Consider the following 21793-nt stretch of genomic DNA (forward strand, 5'->3'; position numbering starts at 1 on the left):
TGGATAAAAGCAGGTCAGAAATGACCCTGCACATCCAGGGAGAGAAAATGCACAGAGGGCACTGCAGTCCAGCCCGAGCTGGGCGTGCAGGAGGTGTCCCAGACCAGGCTGGACAGGGCTGGGAGCAACCTGGGATAGGGGGAGGTGTCCCTGCCCATGGGGTGGAACAAGATGGGCTTTAAGGTCCCTTCCAACCCAAACCATTCCGAGAGTCAGTGAGGTTTGGGAGGAGTGCAACATCTGCACCCTGCTGTGGGGTCTCCAGACACAGGGATCCAGGACACGATGCGGGGCTCAAACCAGCGTTTTGGGAAGCTGAGGAAGGGGTGGCTCCTACCCCAGTGCATGCTGTTACCCAAATGTGCTGATGCCAGGGAGCACCAGGACATTCCCACACCTCCCAGCCACGGCAGGACGGGCCGGCCTCTGCTTCCCGGGAGAATTCTCTCCCGAGTTTCGCTGCTGCTTGTGCAAGCCCCGGGCCGGTGCCAGGCCCACGGGGCGGGGGGGAGAGTGGTGCAACCTGGGCCCTGTCAGGGCAGGGGGAAGAGCAGCTTGTTTGCCTCAGAGCCTGCAGGGAGCCTGCAGAGCTGCTGAGGATAAACCAGCATCTCCCTGCTTGCGCCAGAGCGCGTTTGAGGTGTTCCTGGTGGCACCGCGGTGTCCCTGCCTCGGCTGGCACTCGGCCACGGCCTCTGCTGACAGCAACCTTTCGTGTCAGTGCTGGCACTCCTGAGCTCCAGGAGTGTGCAGGTGTGTCCGTGGCCACGGGGAGATCGTTGTATTCCAGCAGGGAATAGTTTGGGATAGACAATTCTGAGCTGCTACCTGCTATTAGGAAGGTGAGGTCTGGCGTTCTGGCAGAGCTCTGGAATGACACCTCATGAAAAACCAGTTTGATTCCCTCGTAACAGGTGGGTGTAGTGGTTTTACACCCTGCTACTCACCGCAGCTCTGCTGGGACTCAGCTGGGCTTGGGGTTGGTGGCACCTCTGCAAAGCCCACGGACTGACGGGTTACTCACCTGCCCTCCCCCTTCAGCACCAGGGAGGGGCTGGAGAAAGTGGTATCGGGAAAGCAGGAAATGTTCCGGAGCAGCTCCGTGCTCTGGAGTGGGGTTGGTGGATTTCTCACAGCTAGAAAACACTAAAAAAATGTTAAAGGATGTTGCAGGAGCTGTTCAAACACAGGCGGGGCTGCTGAGGGTGTCTCTGCTGGAGTCACCGCCGCCACAGGAATGATTGGTGAAATCCCCATCCCATAAAATTGTCTGCTTGGATTTCCAGGGTGGAGCAGGTTCCTTGCACCCAGCTGTGCTGGAAGTGGCAGCGAGGCGCTACCCAGGGCACTTCTGCTGCTTCTTTGAAATGATTTTTTTAACCCCAGTGCTCCAGGTCCTGTGAGCCCGTCCCTGGCAGGCATCCCCTGCAGCCAGGGAGCAGTTTCTGTGGCTGCAGCATCCTCGTGGGATGGCATTCCCACGTCTCACTGATCCCAGCTGCTCCGCTCTGCAGCGCTGAGGAGGGAAGGGAGGCAGAACAGCAGCAGAACAAGGATCAGTCAGTGCCAGCTTCACGAGACAGGGGCCTGTGTGCTTTTCTTGGAGAGGGGATTCCATGAAAATCCATCTCCTGGTAAAGTCAGATACTCCAGGCTGAAATTTATTTTATAACAATAATGTTTTTACCTGGAGCAGGGGGAAAAGGCTCATTTTTCCTGCTCTCCCGTGCTGCAGGAGTGTGTGAGTGACCCTGGAGAAGCTGTGGGGTTGGGATGGCAGACAGGACCTCGCTCCTGCTCGGGGCTGGGCTCAGGCACAGCTTTACCTGAACCTTGGCTCGTGGCTCAGGAGGGGGCCAGGCCTGCAGGGTGGGGGTTCAAGCCAGAACCACTTGGTTTTAACAGATTCAGTGGGAAAATGGAAAAATTCCCCCTTGGATTCTGCTCAGGTCAGATGAATAGAAAAGATTTCTTTTGTTGATTTTGGCACACTCGTGTTTGCCCCAAAGGTGTGCAGGGCACCTGTGCTGCTCCAGGTGAGGCTGCTCCTGCCAGGGAGACCGAGGCTGGTGCCTTTTCCTGGAGCACCCTGAGTTTGTCAGTATTTAACTGGTCAGTATTTTACTCCCACTGTGAACAGAAATCCGGAGTCTTTATCCCCGAGTCTCTGGTAGAAGCTGTCAGCTCCTTCAGGCCCTGCAAGGCCACACTGAGGTCACCCCAAAGCTTCTCCTCTCTAGGCTGAACAATCCCAGCTCTCGCAGCCTTTCCTCCCAGCAGAGCTGCTTCATCCCTCTGCTCATCCTGGAGCCTCCTCTGGCCTCTCTCCAGCAGCTCCAGGCCCTCCCTGTGCTGGGCCCCAGGGCTGGGGCAGCTCTGCAGGTGGGCTCTCACCTGATCAGAAGGGCAGAATCCCCCCTTTTCCTGCTGCCCACGCTGTGGGGATGCATCTCCTAAACCACCACCGACCCGGGGGTGTTGCTGCGGGAGCTCCTCATCCATTTCCCTCAGTGTTTGATATCAAGGTGTTCATAACAGATCCTTTTTTTTGAACCTTCAGCGTGGAACAGTGTGTTCCCACTGGGGAAAAACAGAGCCCCGAGTCCCTGGGTGGCCCTCTCGTGCTCGAGGACCTCTTGTACCTGCAGGGCTGGCCAGGCCAGGTTGTTAGTCACTGCTGTTTCGGGGAAGAACCCGGACAAACCTTCAGCAAAGCCTGGCATGACTCAGGGCTTACTGAAAATAAAGCTGCACTGTCAGCTGGAGCCCTGGAGCAGAGGATGCTCTCTCAGGAAGGGTCTGGGCTGCGTTCTTACAGCCTGCTTTAAACAACTCCGGTTTCCCTGAGCTGGACACCCCGAGCCGCTGGGAGCTCAGGGTGCGGCTCTGAATATCCCGGCTTATCTCGGCCGGGATCAGCGGCAGCCGCGGAGCAAAGCTCAGCTGAGCCCGGCTGCTGCTGCTGAGCCTGAGGAGATCGAGAGGGAGATCTGGGGCTGGAGTAACGCGTTAATGCCTGAAAATCCCTGATGTCATCCCCACTGTGCTGCTGGGAGCCAGGGCTGGGTTATCGGCCCTGTTCGAGCACATCCCGCTCGGGAGGGGATGGGCTGGGGTGGGATGGGATGGGATGGGATGGGGTGGGATGGGATGGGATATTTGCCCAGCAGATCCGGGGGGAGACAGCAGGAGCTTTTCTTTCCAGCTTCTGTAGGGTCAGCATTACTTGTGCCTCGATCATGGAGCAGGAGAAAGGGGATCCTAGTGGGTGCAGAGGAGGGGAGGGGGTCCTGGCAGGTGCTTGGTTGGGGCTTTGTCACCTCCAGGGCTGGAGGAGGCCCCGGAGCTGCTGCAGGGCTGGAGCCCCTTTGGAGCCACGCTGGGAGAGCTGGGGGTGTTCACCTGGAGAAGGGAAGGACACAGGGACACCTCAGAGCTCCTTGCAGGGCCTAAAGGGGCTCCAGGAGAGCTGGAGAGGGGCTGGGGACAAGGCATGGAGGGACAGGACCCAGGGAATGGCTTCCCAGTGCCAGAGGGCAGGGCTGGATGGGAGATTGGGAAGGAATTGTTCCCTGGGAGGGTGGGCAGGCCCTGGCACAGGGTGCCCAGAGCAGCCGGGGCTGCCCCTGGATCCCTGGCAGTGCCCAAGGCCAGGCTGGACATTGGGGCTGGGAGCAGCCTGGGACAGTGGGAGGTGTCCCTGCCATGGCAGGGGTGGCACTGGATGGGCTTTAAGGTTCTCCCAACCCAAACCATTCCACGATTATCTGGTTGTCACCCTCCCGTGGCAGTCCCAGGCTGAAGCCCTGGCTCCTCAGGACAGCTCTAAGCACACATCCCCAGCTGCCAGTCTTTAGGAAGTGGCAAAAAGCGTGTCCCAGGGTCTGGCTGTGCCAGGCTGTCACCACAGCCGGGCCTCGGGGGCCGTGCGGTGACCGGCGCAATTAGAAAGGGAAATAAGCTGAGGAAGAGCAGAATGCCCGGCAATTTCCTGGGTGATTATGGCATCTGTGGGCCCCGTTAATGAGTTCGAAGCAGACAATCAGTGTCGAGCGCTAATTACAGCCCCGCTCCCTGATGCTCCCTGGGTACCACGGCCCTAAAGCGGCTCCGAGCCTCCGGAGCAGCCGAGCAGCAGCGCCGGCCCTGCTGCCCCTTCCCGGCGGCCAAGCCCTGGCAGTGCTTGCCCTGAGGAGAAACTCCATGGGGTGAGAGCTGGGGGGCTGCTCTGGGCTGTGTCAGTGGCCCACAGGGCCGGGGACGGTGGCATCCGCTGGAGAATGCCAGGAATGCAGAGCAGAGCCTACAGGGAGGGGAGCCCGTGCCGCCGAATGGAGAAACCTGTTTGATTCCCCTGAAGGGCGAAACACACCCAAGTCTCCTCCTCAAAACAAGGCTTGGCTTCCCGGAGCCAGCCCTCTCGGCAGGTAAGGGCTCAGCTGTGCCACAGCCGTGCCGGGAGAGCCGCGCATCGGGAGCCGCGCCCGGGGAGCCGCCGCAGGTAGGGCCGGGCCGGGCAGCGCCGAGCCCCGCACCGGAGCTGGGGGTGCTGCACCCGCTCCCCTGCCCGGCAGGGCGAGGAACAGGAGGGCTGTGCTGTCCTGAGGGGGGACACCCCGAGGGACACCTAAATCCTCCTCCTCCTCGGGGAAGTGGAGCTTGGCGGGGGTGCCTTGGATCCAAGTGCGGTGGATCTGGCGTGCTGTGGGTGCTGCAGGGATGGGATGGGGCTCCTACAGGAACGGGAGTGAGGCTGAGGTTTGGCTCTGGGGCTTCTCTGCACCTGTCTGATCTCAAATTCCCTCCCTGCCCGCTGCCCCACGTCCTCCTAAAATCCTTTCCCTTCTGGATTTCCACGGGGCACGGCAGTGACCTGCCTGGGACAGGTCTGGGTGTGGGCAGAGACCAGGAAAAATTCAAGCCTGTGACCCTTGACAACCTCTGGAGAGGTTTGTGGGGAGCTCCAGCTCTTTTTGCCTCTCCAGCCCCTCCTTCCCAGGACTTCTGTGGGACACGGGAGGTGCAGGCAGAGATTTCTCCCTCTCCTGCTCTGCCTTGTTTTGTTTCTCCCTGAATTAGTGTGAAATCAGCACCCTGGGAAGGAGTGGCAAAGCTGGCACAGAGGAGCGAGCACCTCCCTGTCCTTGCTTCATCCGAGCCCAGGGAATGTCATCCCCGTTTCCCTGTCCCACCCTCTGCTCCAGGACAGGCCCCTCGCAGGAGGACGAGCTGGGTTCACCTGGGCAGGTTGGCAAGCAGGGATGTCCTCCCTCCTCAGCTGGATCAGGATGTTTTATTTAGGATATTTTATTTGTTTTGTTACAAACCTGGTTTGTTTTATCCATCCAACCAACGATTCAGTACATTTCGTCCCAAAAAATGATCAGGCCTTAAGTGGAAGTCCCAATTTCCACAAGTGGCTGATTTTAGTTTTCTTTTACAAAAAAGTTGTGTTTTCTTGGCAAGACCTTGTGGTGTCTCTGTGTTGTCATGAGGCTCCAGTGAGCTTTTGTCCTGCTCTCTCTGTGGGTCAGTGACACAAACACAAAGCTCCACCTTTGACACAAACCCCATTTTTCCTTCCTTTTTCCTTTCATCTTTGGGACATCAAGGCTCAAGGTCAGCGGTGTGTGGGTGTGGTGAACGTCTTGCACATCCTTCCTTTCAAACCCAGAAATTAGCTGAGCAATTAGGAATTAATTCCATGTAATTAGAGCAATGAAACTGCACGCCCAGCATGGTGAAAATTCATTTCGAGATTTTGGCAGTAGCAGGGGTGAGTTTTTGTGCTGGGGGTGGTCCTGCTGGCAGCTCCCAGCACGGCAGAGCCCCAGGATGATCCCTTGGGATGGGCAGGTCTGTGCGCTGCTCTCGTGAAGTTTATGCCACACTTCCCTGACTTCAATGGCACAAGGCTGTGCCAGCTTTATCTGGATTTGATATTTTTTGTGGGATGTGTGGTTGGGAGTGAATGAAAGGAAATTCTAATTGTGCATTTGCAGCTTTCCAGGCGTTGTCTGGAGCACGGCTGGAACGTGTCTGTGTTGCCCCTGTGAGGTTCGGGCAGGATTTTCCCACTCCAGCTGCAGGATTTCACCCCTTTGCCCCCTGTTCAGGGAAAAAGAGATGTTCAGTGCCCTCAGGTCATGGAGATGAGATCCCAAGGGAATGTGGTGCTGGAATGAGGCTCCTCAGAGCTCCTGCACAGCCCTCAGGCTCTGCTGCAGCCACAAATGGGGTCATGGGACACAGGCTCAGGACAGAGCTTCAGGATGGACAGCAGCAGGAATTTCTCCATGGAAAGGGTGGCAGGCCCTGGAAGGGGCTGCCCAGGGAGGTTTGGAGTGCCCATCCCTGGAGGTGTCCAAGGAAGGCCTGGAGGTGGCACTCAGAGCTCTGGGCTGGGAACAAGGTGGGCATCGGGCACAGCTGGGACTCAATCCTGGAGGGTTTTTCCAGCCTCAGGGATTCTGGGATTGTGAGGGCTTCTGTGGCTCGTGAACCAGGCAGCCATGAGCTGCTGTGTTGGACAAGTCCAGAAGGGTGGATTTAAGGTTTGCCTGGACTGTTTCAGTTATTGAATTCCTGACTGTTCACAGCTTGACTTTAGAAATCTCCTGGTGCTTCTTAAATATCCCCAAGTGTGCATGGAACAGCATCAGTGTTCAGTAGTCACTGCTTGGAAAATGGGAAAGGCAGGAATAAAAATCCTGCCCTGTCCTGAGGAGCAGCTGAGCACTGTCTAAAACCATGGAATCCCGGAATGGTTTGGGTGGGAAGGACCTTGAAGCCCATCCAGTGCCACCCCTGCCATGGGCAGGGACACCTCCCACTGTCCCAGGCTGCTCCAAGCTCCGTCCAACCTGGCCTGGGACACTTCCAGGGATCCAGAGACACCCTGTGCCAGGGATCCAGGCTGTGGGTCTGGACTTCCAGAGGCTCCCTCAGAACCTCCCCCTCCAAGCACGGAGCCTCCTGTGTGCAGGAGCTGGGATGAGATCCTCAGGTGCAAGCTGTGAGTCCCCAGTGTGGAACCTGAGGTGAAATTCCCACTGCCCCTTGTGTCCCCAAGGGCAGGCAGCGGGAGAGGAGTGCCCACTCTTCCCAGGAATGGGATGGGTTTTAAGTCAGAGTTCAAAGGTGAACTAAATCCAGTTTTAAGAATGCTGGCTTAACAATGTCACAGCACTGGGCCCAGGTGCTGCTCCAGCAGGAGCTGCCTGGAGCGCGATGGTGGCAGGGGTTAGCGTGGGTCTGGCAGGGGTTAGCGTGGGTCTGGCAGGGTTCGTTCCAGCTCGGTGCTGTCCCTTCTCAGCAGATCAGGTGTCAGGTGGCAGCAGAGCAGGGACAAGGTTTGCATTGTGTGCTCTGGCTGGTGCAGGGAAATTCGACTCTGTGCCCTGCCGGGAGGCAGTGCTGTGGTCTGGATCAGCCATCCCGCAGCTGGGAAACTGCTGCTGGGGCAGGAAATGTGTGCTAAAGGAAAAAGGAAAAGCCTTTCGCCCTGCTCTCCTTCCCGTGTGTTTCCAGAAGCTGGGCTCGAGCTGCTGAGGGTCACATCAAATCCCCACCTTCCACACGGGAGCGGGGACCTGGCCTGGAGGGAGGGCTGGAGGCCAAAACTCTCAGCAGGCTTTAGGAGGCTCCAAGGAAGGAGGTTCAGACCTCTTGCAAGCTTTAAATACATTTTAATTTGAGGCTTGTGAAGGTCAGAACAGGCATCAATTATCCTCAAACCAGGAGATTTTTCCGCATGACTGCCCTGGGTCCTGTTTGCAGCCGAGGGCCTTTGGGTCACCGGCCAAGTCCTCCATTAGTGCCCAGCTCCTGGGGGAAACGAGTTCTGTGCTGGTGGCCAGGGGCAGGGGGAGCACGGAGAGCTCCATGGAGAGCTCTGGCACGGGCTCAGCCAGCGGGAGCAGAGCCTGGAGCTGCTGCTGGATCACCTTGGGTGGGACTTGGATCACGGCAGAATGGGATCCCCGTGGGCAGGACGGGATCCCCGTGGGCAGGACAGGATCCCCACGGGGCCTGGATCACCATGGGCAGGATGGGATCACCGCAGGGCCTGGATCATCACACGCAGGACAGGATCACTTCAGATCCCTTCAGATCCCACATGGGCTTTGGGCTGAGGGAAATAACCCTGGTGAGGGCACAAGTTGGTATCTGTGGATGACCTTTGGGTGAGGCACCCAGAGTTTTACTCCTTGTCCGGGAATCACAGAGTCATCGAGGTTGGAAGGGACCTTCAAGGTCCTCCAGTGCCACCAAGGGACTGCAGCAGTGGGACCTGGGGGTTCCTGTCCCAAAAGGGTCCCGCTGGGAGAGCCTTTGCAGGTGCAGAGCATCGCTGTGCAGGACGAGGGATCAGCATGGAAAAGGGAGAGTGGAGCTGTGGAGCTTGGGACAGCCCATCCCAGGGCCAGGAAGCAAAACCCTGGGAGCAGGAGTGCTGGAAGCTGGATTCAGTGGCTGGCCTGGCTGCGGGGACAGTTCAGGACTCTGAAGGCTCCCGCGGTGCTCCCAGGAAAGCTGGATTTATGGGATCAAAGCAGCTCCGCTTCCCTTTCCCTGGGCATTCCTTCAGTCCTCAGAACTGGGTCCAACGTGGGATCCAGCTCATCCCCAAAACACACAGAGAGCAAGGTGCTATTAGGCACAAAGGGGCCATTACCCCAAGTGCCCTACAAGCAGCAGGCTGAAAGCTTGTTATTAACATTTAAAAGTCCCAGTTGAGCCATCAAAAAGGAGGGTGGCTGGCAGGGAAGAGGAGCTCCCTCAGCTTTGAAGGAGCAGCAAATGTTTCATCTCCTGCAGGGTAATTACAGCTTCTTAAGCGATTTCCATGGAAAGCAGGATCCTTCCCAATTAAGGACTGGGCTGCTGATTTCAGGCACTTGAAGAATTTATTAGGGAAGGGTTGGTGTGGCTGTGCCTGCTCTCCTCAGGGGATGGGATGAGAGGGCAGGGACAGCTCACCCCCTCCAGGGCCACGGCAGCTCCGTAGCCTTGGGCGCTCCCTCGTTCATCCCACGGGCTGTGATCCATAGGGATCGCTCCCTGCTGGGCACAAGAGAGAAGTTTGTGGTGTTGGAGCTGCTTTAAAACTCCAGGGCACGGAAAGGCCGAGGCAGGGCAGGGACCCCACGGAGCCCCGAGCGTGCGGAGGGAGAGCCGAGCTGGGCTCTGCCCCAGAGCACCTGAACATTGGCATCCAAACAAGGTTCCAGCTCCCTTTTCCTCATTAAATAGCCTGGAATCGCTTTCCTCATTAAATTGCTTGGAATGGCTTTCCTCAGGGACGAGGAGCTCCGGAGTGTCCTCAGTGGGAGCACCGTGCCCTTCCTGCTGCAGCCGGCCTTGACCCCAAACCAGGGCATCTCTGGCTCTCAGCAAAGCTGCCCATGAGCCTCAGGGCTTCCCAGAGGTGGGAACAGCCTGTGTGTGTTGTCTGGCTGGTGCTCCGTGCCTTTGGGAACAGGGATTTGGGGTTAGTTACCTGGATTCAGGCAGCAGCTCCATTGGAAGGGTGCAGTCTCAGGATATGCTCTGACAGGATTTTGCTCCTGTGCAGACAGGATGTTTATTTCTTGTGCTGGGTGGCTCATGGTGGATGCTTTGTCAGTGGGAATGAACCATTTCTACAGATCTCCTGCTGCCTGATCCCAGTGCTCCATCCCAGAGGCTGGTATCCGAAGCTGAGCACCAGTTGCATTTATCCAGCACGCAGGATGAGGGGTTTATTGTACCACAGACATGAGCTGGACCATGAATCACAGATGATTCCAAATATCAGAAGGAATATTGGAATACCAGCTGGCTGTTGTGTGTTCGGATTGCACAGGGATGGGTGCAATGCTTGGGAATGCTTGCAGAGGGAGGGGAGCCTTGGGGAATTGTTTGGGATCGGATGGGAAGAGGAGGGGATGAGCAGTGGGCAGATCCCTGGCTGAGACAAGGCAGGGGAGAAGGCTTTGCCAAGCAGCAATGCCGTGAGATCAGCACCCAGCATTCCTCCCGGGCGTGTGGCTTCCCAGGAATACTGCAGGGACAGGCCCACCAGCAGGAAAGAACAACCTAATTTTAGGTTCTCCCAAATAGGGTTGGGCCTTTCATTACTGGCTGGCAGAGTCATTCCAGAATCCAGGAGAGGGTTTTGGCAAGGGAAGACTGGGGGTGGTAAAAGCTGGAAGGTGTCCCTGCCGTAGAAGGGTGTGGAACTGGATGAGATTTAAGGTCCCATCCAACCCAAACCATTCTGGGGTTCAATGCCTGATTTTCTCCTCCAAAACAAAAGCTCATCCCGCAGCTTCCATGAAAAAATTAGGAGTGAAAACAGAACAGAACCATTTCTGACAAACATACCCAGGTGCTGAATTAACCTGGCTCTTTCTCATCCCACCTGACACAAATCCCAAGGATGTTCCAGGAACCTCGGAGTTCTGTAGACTCCAGAAGGTCTGGCCCACCTGAGTAGCTCTGGGCACTTTTGCAAGATCTCCTGCACCACTTTCCTCCCCGAGCTGGAAAATCACCTCTGGCATGGCTGGATTTGATTTTCCCTGTCCTTGATGCTGCAGGTTCACGGGTGAGGAGCAATCCCAGCTGTGGTACAAGGACAGAGTCTCCCCATCCTCTGGGCACCGTGGCTGTGCTCTCCTCCCCACACACCTGCCAAGGTTTTATACCACAACTCATATTTTGTTTATCCCCTTTTCCATTTCTTCCAGGGCTTCTTGGCTTGGAGCAGTCGCAGAAGGGGAAGGTGCTGCTGAGACCATGATGTCCCTGGGTGTCACCAAAGGTAATTCCTGGTTTTCCTCTGTTTCCTCTGCCCAGTTGGATGCGCTGGAATGTCCCTGCTGGGACAGGCTATCAGGGAGCTGTTTCACTGAGGTGTGAAAACACTGCCTGACCCTCTGTGGTCCAGAGGGATAAGCTGATCCTGAGGTCTGGATGGCCACGTCTCCATCCTCCATCAGAGCTGGTGAAGGTCCCACCCAGTGTCGGGGTCTCTGACAGAGAGGAGAGAGCTCCATGCTGGGATAGATCCCTTCTGCCCCGCTGATCCGTGCGTCCTTCCCTCCCTCTCCCTGCTCTCCCAGGAGGGCTGATCCCGCCCACGGACGAGGATCGCCGCAGGATCATCCGGCAGATGAAGGTTCGCACCACGCTGCGAGGGGACAAGAGCTGGATCCAGCACCACAACTCTGACTCGGACGAGGAGAAGAGCAGCCCCCAGTAAGTGTGGCCACAGGAACATTCCCTTCTCCTTCCCTTTCCCTCATCAGAACTCCCTGAGCTGGAAGGAACCCGGATCACTGATCCACCCCCTGGCCCTGCACAGACACCCCGGCAATCCCACCCTGTGCCCGAGGGCATTGTCCAAACGCTCCTGGAGCTCTGGGTTCTCTGGGCACTCCGGTCTCCAGCTGCACAGGATGTGCTGGGACAGGTTTTGGGGTCCCCGTGGTGCCACTGCCAAAGGAACTGCTGCTCCTGTTTGTTTCTGATAAATGCAGGGTGGGAAAAGGCTTGGGCAAATGTCTTCTCCTGGAGCTGGGAATTCAGCAGCACCGACAGGTTGGAAGTACAGGAGAGCTCCAAAGTTTTGTGGAGCCAGATTGTGCTTCAGCATCTCAGAGTGACAAACTCAGGGCAGGCCTGGGTGGGAGGGAGTTCAGGGTGGAAGAGGCAGGAGATCAAACAGCTCCTGGATGTCACACGGGGCCCTGTGCCAGGGAACACAGTCTGCTCCAGCTCCTCTTTCCTTGGAAACAAACCCAATCCCAAATCCATCTTCTCTTCCCTCTCTCTCCAAACCCATCACAGCCATGTTCAGCAAGTTCCTCAGTTAACCAGGTCCTTGTGTTTCCTGTTCCCTCAGGTCTGGACAGGCTGGTGGGGGATCCCCGGCCCCGAAACCCGCTGCTCACCAGCAGGACAGGTAATTCCAGGGGCCCATCCTGCTCCTTCCCTGCTGTGCTGGCTCCGGGGGTCGGTGCAAGCTCTCGGTGTGTCCCCTCCTCAGCCCTGCTCACAACAATGTCTCACCTTGGGGGGAGCATGGATTGGCTCCTGAGGGGTGCAGCAGGATGGAGGGGTGTCTTTAATCCAGGGGGATGATGAGCCCGTGATCCCACAAGGCTGGGATGGGGCACCAGCTCCTGTGCTGCTGCAACCCCTCGGTGCTCCAAGCTCGGGGCAGGGGGAGCCCTGGCTGGGGCTGAATTTGGCTCAGAGCATGAGGGGTCTCCAGGAACTCAGGAGTTTGTAGGAATATCCTGAAATATCAAACTCTTGGGAAGGGCCTGGCCCTGTGTGAGAGCTCTGCCCTCTCCTGTGAGTCCTTTCCTGCTTCCCTTTCCCTGTGCCAGCTCTTCCCACTGCTTGTCAGACAGTGCTCTCCAGAGGAGCCACGCTGTGCTCCCTTCCTGGGAATGCTCCCTCAGAGGAGTTGGAGTGGAGCTGCTGTTCTCCAGTGATAAAATAATCAGGATCTCTATCACCTCTGATTTCCCCTTCCGTGCCACCAACCTGGGAGTTATCTGGAGCCAGAGAACACTGCCAGCAGGGCTAATTTTAATTGGCTCGCTCTAAAATTCACTTTTTCTATAAAAAACCTTTCATAGAGCTTGTTCTGTCGATTATTGATTTTAAAACATTCCTCCAGGGTCAATCCAGCTGTGGGATCCCTCCAGGCCTGCTTAGCTGGATTTTTGATTTGACATCCACGTGGACATTCCCCTTCAGTCCTGGTGCTGCTGCTGTTGTTTTTCCCGTGGTTTTTAACTTACTGATGTCTGTTCTTGGCACAGGTCCTCTGCCTCCAAGCCCCAGTCCGGATACCTCATCAGGTGGGTGTGGAGTGGGAGAGATTTGGGCTGCAGGGGGAGGAGAACTGGATCAGGAGCAACGAGCAGGAAAAAGATTCCCTCTCAGGTTCTACTGGCTGGGAACATCCCGATGCTCAGGGTGAAGAGCCAGTCCTGCTGTTTCACTGGTGGTTTGAACTTTGCTCCAAACGTTTTCCAACCCAAAATTTAAGATGCCCCTTCCCTCCCCAGGGGGGTGTTCACCAGGACCATCGATAAGAGCTCATCCGTGACGGATTCTTCACCTCCCAATCAAGCACAGAAAAAGTACGTGTGTGCCTCCTCCTGCTGCTCCTCCTCCTCCCCCTTCATGAAAGGAGATTTCAAACCCTCATTTCCAGCCCTCCTCTTGCTTTGGCTGGTGCTCATGGGCTTCCAGAGCTCCCCTAAATCCTTACAAAATGCTGGAAGACGTTGCTGTCCATTTTACAGACACAGGAAAAGACCAGGCATCAAACTCCGTGTTTTCCTCTCCACAGCTGGCTCTGAAAGCACCCATGGGCTTGGGGTTAATTTGGGAGGGAAAATCCCAGGGAAACCTTGCAAAGCTGGAACGCTAAATTTTGATGGGTTTAGTGGGATTTTTGTGGGGGTTTTTCAACCTGTCTTGTGCAAGGCACTTACATTTGATTCTAACAAGTCAGATCTAAGCGTGGCTCTGATCTGAGCAGGGGCCCAGAGAAGTTGTGCCCCATCCCTGGGAGTGTTCCAGGACAGGTTGGAGCACCCTGGGATAGTGGAAGGTGTCCCTGCCCATGGCAGGGGGTGGGATGGGGTGACCTTTAAGGTCCCTTCCCACCCAAACCCTCCTGGGATTCTGTAGGGGCTCTGTAGCATCTCAAGTGAAACCCTTTGTAACCCCATTTTCCCCCTGGGAAGAAGGATGATGCCCCAAGGTGTCTCCTCCCTTCCCCCTCGCTGATCCCGGGATGGAGCAGCTCCATCCCACAGAAGGGTGTGTCCATATTGGCTCCAACGACTCCCAGTGGCCGTGGGGAAGCAAAGCAGACCCCAAATCCCAGCCCTAAGTCCTAAAAAGGAGGCAAATGCTGCCCTTGAATTGGACAGCATTCCCTGCAATCACAGTGGGGATATTTGGGGTGACCCTGTTTTCCCCCTTCCTGTGGAGCTCCCCTGGGGCAGGAGGAGGGGAGGGATGGAAGGTCACATTCCCAGGTGTGGTTTGTGTCCCCTCAGCACGTTCCTGAAGGGACAGAGCCGCTCCCCCTCCGGATACAGGATGACCACAGAGGACTACAAGAAGCTGTGAGTGTGTGAAGGGAGCGGTTCCTCCTGGAGCTCCTCCTGGAGCTTCCAGAGCTTCCACCAGAAACTCCAGTGGTTCCCAGGGCTCTGTGGGCCAGGAGGTGCTCCTGGAACTGATAGTGGCCTTTGTAGGGAGGGGATTTTATCACCAGCCAGGAATGGAGGGTGCAGCCTGAGAGCTGGGTCTGGAGCATTCCTGAAGCCTGGGGAAAGGGGGATCCCTTGGTAGAACAGCACTGTGGGCATTCCCTGCCCAGCTTTTCATCTCCCAGCCCGTGGCTCTGATCCGAAATGGGGTTGGGGTCTCTGGGCTTAACCCCTGGACTAAGGAAAAAAATCCTACAGGGACACGTGCACCCCACTGGGAAATGCAGGTGTTTCCCAGGATCTGAACCATTCCCTTGGATTCACTTGTGTTCCTGCTGCCTCTGCCCCAGCCACGGCAGCAATTCCCTGACCCCGGCTCTCCCTTCCCTCCCTCCCCATGGCAGAGCTCCGTACAACGTCCGGCAGAAATCCGTGGATGGCGATGAGGAGGATGTGCCTTTTTCCCCGGATGAGCATAAGAAGAGGTGAGGCCTGGAGGTGGCTCCGTGCTGCTGCAGGGACAGTCACAAGGGGCCTCGCCCCAGCCAGGCTGCTCCATCCTGGGGGGTTGGTGGATGCGGGCATGGAGCAGGGTTGGTGGCAATCCAAGGACAATCACAGCTCTCGCTGCTCCGAGCCTGGCTCTGCCCACGGGCCACCGCGCTGCCGACAAAGCGTCATTAAAATCCTGACGTGATGCAGCCTGACAGCGCGGCCCAATTAACCCGGCAGCTGGGAAGGGCCGTGGAATCCACGGGCTGCCCCGTGTCCATGGGGAAGGATGGAGATGCACAAACAGCCGGGAGGGAGGAGCCCAGCTCCCCCCCTGTGGGTGCCCTCGGAGCCGGGATCACTCCAGGACTGGCACCCGACGCCAGATCCAGGCAGGGCTGTCCTTCTCCTATCGGGAATCATCCTGGAATGGTTGGGTGGAAGAGACCTCAAAGCTCATCCAGCCCCACCCCTGCCATGGGTAGAGACACCTCCCAGTATCCCAGGGTGCTCCAAGCCCCAGTGTCCAACCTGGCCTTGGGCACTGCCAGGGATGGGGCACAGGACAGGGACAGCAACAGGTCTGCTCTCTCTGGCTGCAGCCTCATTGCATCTCATGGGGTTTCTGAGGACCCTTTTCCTCAGCCACAAGATTTGTACAAAGGAAATCTTGGTCACTGTCCAATGGGCTCCAACCACTAAAGAGCTGGAGAGGGATTTGGGACGTGGGCTGGAGGGACAGGACACAGGGAATGGCTTCCCAGTGCCAGAGGGCAGGGCTGGATGGGATATTGGGAAGGAATCCTTCCCTGGGAGGGTGTGAGGCCCTGGCACAGGGTGCCCAGAGCAGCTGTGGCTGCCCCTGGATCCCTGGCAGTGTCCCAGGCCCTTCCAGGGATTTGCCCTCTCCCTTGGGACAGTGGGTGGTACCAAGGCCGGTGCAGACACTCCATGGAGTGTGTCAGCCACAGAGCCCATGTCCCGTTTTTCTGTGCATGGAACCCAATATTGCACCAGTCCAGGTCTGCAATGGATTGTCCAGCCCTGGCACAGCTGCCCAGGGCGGTGGTGGAGTCCCCATCCTGTGGCTGTGGCACTTGAGGCCATGGCTCAGTGGTGACCATGGTGCTGGTTGATGGCTGGACTGGATGACCTCAAAGGTCTTTTCCAACCTCAACCATTCCATGAAATCTGCTCCCCAGAGCGCAGGAGCTCTGTCAGGGTTAGCCCCAGCCTGTCCACGGCTCCAGCCAGCAGGGAGTATTGGGATGAGCAGGATGTGACCCCTTCCCTCCCTCCCTTCCAGGACGGAGGCTGCCAACAACATCCTGCGGCGCTCGGCCGGCCGGGAGCGCGCCTACGTCCTGTCCGCGGCCAAGAAGAGCAACGGGTGAGTGTCCAGGGGGTGGGGATGGCACAGGAGCCAGGGAAGGGCTGCTCGAGGGGGCACAGGGGAAGGGAACCTCTCCAACACAGCAGCCGAGGATAGGCCACAAAGATGCTCCCAGGGCTGGAGCTCCTCCTCTACAAGGAAAGGTTGGGAGAGCTGGGGGTGCTCACCTGGAGAAGGGTCCAGGGAGAGCTCAGAGCCCCTTCCAGAGCCTAAAGGGGCTCCAGGAGAGCTGGAGAGGGACTGGGGACAAGGCATGGAGGGACAGGACCCAGGGAATGGCTTCCCAGTGCCAGAGGGCAGGGCTGGATGGGAGATTGGGAATTGGGAATTGCTGGCTGGGAGGGTGGGCAGGGGCTGGGCTGGAATCGCCAGAGCAGCTGGGGCTGCCCCTGGATCCCTGGCAGTGCCCAAGGCCAGGCTGGACATTGGGGCTGGGAGCAGCCTGGGACAGTGGGAGGTGTCCCTGCCCAGGGCAGGGGGTAGGGCAGGAAGATCTTTAAGGTCCTTCCAACCCAAACCATTCCATGATACCTGCAGGTGTCTGCAGAGCTGGGGAAATCCTCCAAGCCTTCCTTATTAAGAGGGATGGAATTTCCAGAAAAGAAAAACTGTGGGAGTCCCTAATTCCCTGAGGCGATGCAGAGCCCAGTTTTCAACCTCAGTTCTTAAGCTGCTCTCTGCAGTTTTGTTGTGTTATTTCATTGGGAATTTGCCCAGGTGTGAGACCCCAGTCTCAGCTCAGCCCACGGGGTGACGGGACCTTGCACACGTGGGGCAGGGTCCTGGCGGGCTCTGCCCCTGCCCAAGGCGAGTCCTTCACTCCAATCCTTTAACTGCTCCTTAATCCTTCCTCCACAGCAGCCCGACCCAGGAATTCCCACCCCTGTTTGCCAAGAGGTAGGAGCTGGAGCTCGGGAAGCACTGCTGGGGCTGGGTGCCTGTGCCAGGCTGGGACAGCAGATCCCGGGAGTTTCACGGCAGAGGAAGAACAATTCCTCGAAAAGGGATGCTGGGGGTTGGATCCCGCTGGGGTTGTTCTGGGAGAAACAGTGTTGGAAACACTGGGAATACAATCCTGATGGTGCTTTGGGTTATGGGCAAGCTGAAACTGCAGAGACTCAGTCACAGCCATCCTGTTTCCCGGGCAGCTGCTCCAGGAGGATGCTCCTCAGGCATCTCCCTCCTCAGGCTGTCAGTGGGATGGCGAAAGGAGCCCAGGGCTCCCTCTGGAATCCAAGAACTCACCTGATGCTGTGTGAGCAAAAATGCCTGGCTGTGTTCAGTCCCTTGGGATGCTCAGCAGGAGCACAGGGAGCAGGAGGAGCAGGAAATTCCTGCTCCAGGGGAAACAGGGTGGGGGAAAATGGGGATAAACTGCCTGGAAAGCTACAGAAAAGAGGAAACCATGTGACATTTGTCTCTTTTTCGCTGTGGAAAGAATTGAGATAGAAGAGGAGGAAGGACAGCAGAGGAGGAGTCCAGCTGTGCCGGGTTCATCCAGGATTTCACCGGACAGCAGCAGGTATCTGTTCCTTGGGGTGGGATGCCTGGTTCCAGGGCTTCACCAGCTTGGGGATAAGTGCATTTATTGGCTGTCCAAACACAGCCACACGTGGAGGGTTGGCAGAGGAGACTTCCCAGAGAAGCTGTGGCTGCCCCTGGATTTAAAGCCCATCCAGTGCCACCCTCTGTGGGCAGGGACACCTTCCACTATCCCAGGTTGCTCCAGGCCCCATCCAGCTGAACTCTTTCTTGCCAAACAGGTGCAAGGGAATAATTTTCAGTTGTTTTCCGATGTTTTTGACTGAATCCATGCCTGGAGTATAAAAAAGGTGGAATAGTTCTCACTGCAAACAGCACTTTGGCTGCTGCCCTTGTCCTGGTGCTTCTGTTGGTGTGTCACTGCAGAAGGTGGCAATTCCTGGCAAAATCAGTGCTTTTAATTTAAAACTTGCTTCTGATAAGAGGACTTTGTCAGTGAATGGATTGAGAAGAGTGATGATTCATTCCCACCTTCTCCAGTCCCATTCCATGCAGGGCACATTGGGCAGCTGCAGTTGGAGCTGGTTTGACCAGGAATGACAGCTTTGTCCTTTGTCCTCTCTCACAGCCCCAAACCAGGCAGCAGGAGCCTAACATCCCCATCCCCGAGTGAAACCTCGGGGGAAATCTCCACTCCTGCTGAAATCAGGTGGGTCTGGAGGCCCTGCAGCAGCAGCTCTGCCTGGGGGGATTCCCTGCAGACACGAAATCCTCCAGGACACGGAGCAGCACAGAACAGCAAACACCATGCAGGGAATCCAGGGAAGGGGCAAAAGCGTCCGGGAGGGAACATTCTGTGCTGAGAATCCAAATCCAGCCCCTTCCATGGGCTCCTCCGATGATTCTCCCTCATTCCTGCCCTGCTCATAGCTCACTTCCAACACCTTCCTGTGCAGCTCCCGGCTCCTCCTCCCCCTCCCTCATGCTCCCACTGTTTTCCCTGCAGGAATGGTGAGGACAGACAGGCCCCGAATGGGAAATTCTCCTTGGAAGCGGTGTCCCAGCCTGGGGATGGGTAAGGAACGGGCAGGGGCTGATCCGTGCTGCTGCACCGAGGCCTGACCCTGGATTCTCTCGGGAGCAGCAGCTCCTGGTGTGCCCCGGGCTGGGCTGCACTCCCAGAGCATCATCTGCTGGCAGAGCTGCAGCCTGGCAGAGCTCTCCTCTCTTCCCTCACTCCCCTGGGATTCTCCTCCCTGCCTCGCTCCCTGAACACTCCACTCCCCACATTTCACTTCATTTTGCTGCTCCATTTGCCTCCCACTGCCATTCCCTGCAAGTGTCCCACCTCCAGGGGCTGTGCTGGCCCTTGGCAGGTGGTGGCTCCTGCTGATGTTGGTCCATGGTTCCATGATCCCTGATCTGCCCACTGGGCTCGGGAATGTGGCCCTGCTTGGCCTGATAGAGAGATTAACCCCGTTTTGTTCCCCACCCAACTAAATATCAGCAGATTTTCTGGGATGATACCCTACAAATGCTGACGGGCCCCATTTTCACTGGGATTTCCCTTATTCTAGGGACAAAGCTCTGAAGGAAAAGCCTGAGGTGTTGCCATGGGATGAACAGGCCCCCAGGGCCACCGGGGCTTCCACGAATGGAAGGTAGAGTCCCTGTGGGGTTCCTGACCTGGGCACTGCACAGTCCATGAAATTCTGCTCTGGAGCTGGCTGGAATCTGGGAATGGATGTTTCCTGACGGAAAAACCCATTGCATCTGGGCTTTGTAGAACTGCTCTGTCCTTTGTGAGATGCTCGGGAAAGTCACTGCAGAGCATTCCTCAAGCTGTGTCTCTCTTTTCCAGTTTTCCTGAGCACATAGAAGCCAAGAATAGGTTTTACCCACCAGAGTAAGTGAGAAATTCCCTTTTTCCCCTTCATTTTAGAGTGGGGGATGTTCTGACCTGGCACTGCCCTGCAGACGAGTTCTGGGAGCAGCCCTTGAAAAGGGGGGTGGGCTCAAAAGGCCTGGGATCTCCCAGCTGCTTTCCTCACACAAGGACGAGTTGGTTGGATTTGGAGCTCAGCCCTTCAGGAAATTTCCAGAGCTAAGCAGGAGGGAGGAAAAGATGTTCCATTGGAGCCAGGAAAAGCTCATGGTTGATGTTTACGCTTCTTGGTGTTCTCCACCTGCTGAGCTTCCTGCTGGGACCATCCCATCCCCCTTCTCCCTGCAGGTCCGGCTCTGGTTCCTGGGACAGACCTGGGGATGCTCCGGAGGAGCTGCTCCGCCAGTCCGAGCCCTCTCCCTGCCAGGGTGACACCAGGTGGGACCCTGCTCAGGGCCTGGGGCTGGCACCTCTGCTTCCAGCTGGGCTGGGAAGAAGCAACTTGTCCAGAGCAGGGCTGGGATTAGAATTCAAACCGGGCAACAACCGGAAATGGAAAATCCTGCGTGGGTGAAAGGGGGAACGGCATCCTTCTGTTCACTGTTACACAACTTCATCCCAGACAAGCAGCCTGGGAATTCAGGAGGAATTTCTCCATGGAAAGGGTGGCAGGCCCTGGAAGGGGCTGCCCAGGGAGGTTTGGAGTGCCCATCCCTGGAGGTGTCCAAGGAAGGTCTGGAGGTGGCACTCAGAGCTCTGGGCTGGGGACAAGGTGGGCATCGGGCACAGCTTGGACTCGATCCCGGAGGCCTTTTCCAACCTCTGGGATTGTGGGAGCAGACCCAGCAGCTTCAGCATTGCCTTTAGTGCCTCCACCCCACAGGAGTTTAGAGCCTTTTCTCCCGTGACATTGCCAGAGGTGCAGGGTCAGGAGGGAATTGCTGCTGTTGGCAGCAAACACTGGGATCTCCCTGGAGCTGCTCCCCTCCCTTGTCCATTGTTTTGGGATTCATTTCCATCCACTGGCCCATCAAAGGCCTTGAGGTGAGCAGATTTCAGGGCCAGGTTGGACAGGGCCTGGAGCAACCTGGAGTGCTGGGAGGTGTCCCTGCCCATGGCAGGGGGTGGGACTGGAGGGGCTTCAAGGTGCTTCCAAGCCAAACCATTCCATGATTCCTGGATTCTATGGAATGAATTCAGCCCTCTGTGCTGAGGTGAGGAGGATCCCGAGGCCTGGAGCTGGTGCTGGCGATGCAGGAATGTCTTCCCCGAAGTTGCTCATGTTGTGCTTTGTCCAGGTGCTCCATCCTGGGACAGGACAGGGAATTCCTGCACAGAGATGTGTGGGAATCGGGTCCCAGTAACCTCCTCAGTTCCACCAGCAGCCTCTCCTCCTCTCGGTTAGAGATGTAAAATGGGTTTTTCTGAAGGAAAATCAGTTCTCTGAGACAATTCCTTTGTGTTTCCTGGGCTGATACAAAGTGCAGTGCTGCTGCTCCATACAAATCCCCTGGAAGCCTTTGGAAGCTCTGAATTCCTCCTTTTTTGCCAGGTCTCACTTGCAGCCCAGTGTCCCCTTTCCTCCCACTGAGAAAAGCCCTGTGCACATCAAGGACACAGAATATTCCTTTAAAAGGTAAGAATAGGGTGAATTTAGTGGATGTAGGAATAATCCTGAGGATCAAGGGAAACCCAAATGGGCAGGCACAGAAAGAGGCTCCTTCTCCAGCTTTTATCCCACAGATGGAGACAACTGAGGTTTAAATAAACCAGGATCTTTGTGTTGTATCCCTCTCCATCTCCTTTGAGACCAGCCAAGCACTCCAGATTTTTCCTCCTCTTGTGTTCTCAGTGGGGTTCAGTCACTCCCTCTTAATCCCCTGAAAATCCAGGGATGCTGGAGCAGCAGCAGGGAGCTGGAAGCAGCTGGAATACAGGGACTGTGTCATGTTCTAGAGAAAAGTCCCAGGGCAGGCTGGCACCTGGTGAGCAGAGCAGTGCCAGGATCCAGGTGCCAGTTTTTAGGGATGTCATGGGCCTTGCTCTGCTTGCCAGGTCTGTCCTGGGCTATGAGGAGAGGAGCAGCTCCACGAATCCCGAGGGCCCAGCCCAGCACCAGCCCTACTGGCATGACACAAGGTGAGGACTGGGGGGACTGGGAGGTTTGGGGTTGGTGGTCTGGGAGGTTTGGGGATGATGGTCTGGGAGGTTTGGGGTTGGTGGTCTGGGAGGTTTGGAATGGCTCTGGCCACACTGGCTCCTGCTCCCGGCCTGCTCCTCTGCAGGGAATGGGTGTCTGCGCATCCCAGC

General features: G+C 56.9%; 1 protein-coding gene across 10 annotated transcripts in view; it reads left to right on the forward strand.

Moving 5' to 3' along the window:
- The first annotated feature begins 4196 nt into the window (after positions 1-4196).
- The window catches only part of ZNF185 (zinc finger protein 185 with LIM domain), a 29869-nt gene continuing 12272 nt past the window's right edge, over positions 4197-21793 (forward strand). For 6 of the 10 annotated variants that reach the window (XM_032124024.1, XM_032124032.1, XM_032124025.1 and 3 more), the window contains exons 1-18: positions 10560-10591; positions 10734-10807; positions 11109-11244; positions 11891-11950; positions 12822-12860; positions 13071-13145; positions 14076-14144; positions 14636-14716; positions 16030-16113; positions 16975-17013; positions 17555-17638; positions 18227-18307; positions 18605-18673; positions 19176-19259; positions 19460-19504; positions 19832-19921; positions 21036-21119; positions 21539-21622. In XM_032124024.1, coding sequence (XP_031979915.1) covers positions 10575-10591; positions 10734-10807; positions 11109-11244; positions 11891-11950; positions 12822-12860; positions 13071-13145; positions 14076-14144; positions 14636-14716; positions 16030-16113; positions 16975-17013; positions 17555-17638; positions 18227-18307; positions 18605-18673; positions 19176-19259; positions 19460-19504; positions 19832-19921; positions 21036-21119; positions 21539-21622 — 1295 coding nt within the window. In that variant the 5' untranslated portion in view covers positions 10560-10574. Of the gene's footprint in view, positions 4502-10559; positions 10592-10733; positions 10808-11108; positions 11245-11890; positions 11951-12821; positions 12861-13070; positions 13146-14075; positions 14145-14635; positions 14717-16029; positions 16114-16974; positions 17014-17554; positions 17639-18226; positions 18308-18604; positions 18674-19175; positions 19260-19459; positions 19505-19831; positions 19922-21035; positions 21120-21538; positions 21623-21793 lie in introns of those variants that run through there. The other 4 variants (XM_032124031.1, XM_032124030.1, XM_032124027.1 and 1 more) reach the window with 4 other exon arrangements.

This window comes from Corvus moneduloides, chromosome 14 (genome assembly GCF_009650955.1).
Source record: "Corvus moneduloides isolate bCorMon1 chromosome 14, bCorMon1.pri, whole genome shotgun sequence".
Classification (NCBI taxonomy): Eukaryota; Metazoa; Chordata; class Aves; order Passeriformes; family Corvidae; genus Corvus; species Corvus moneduloides.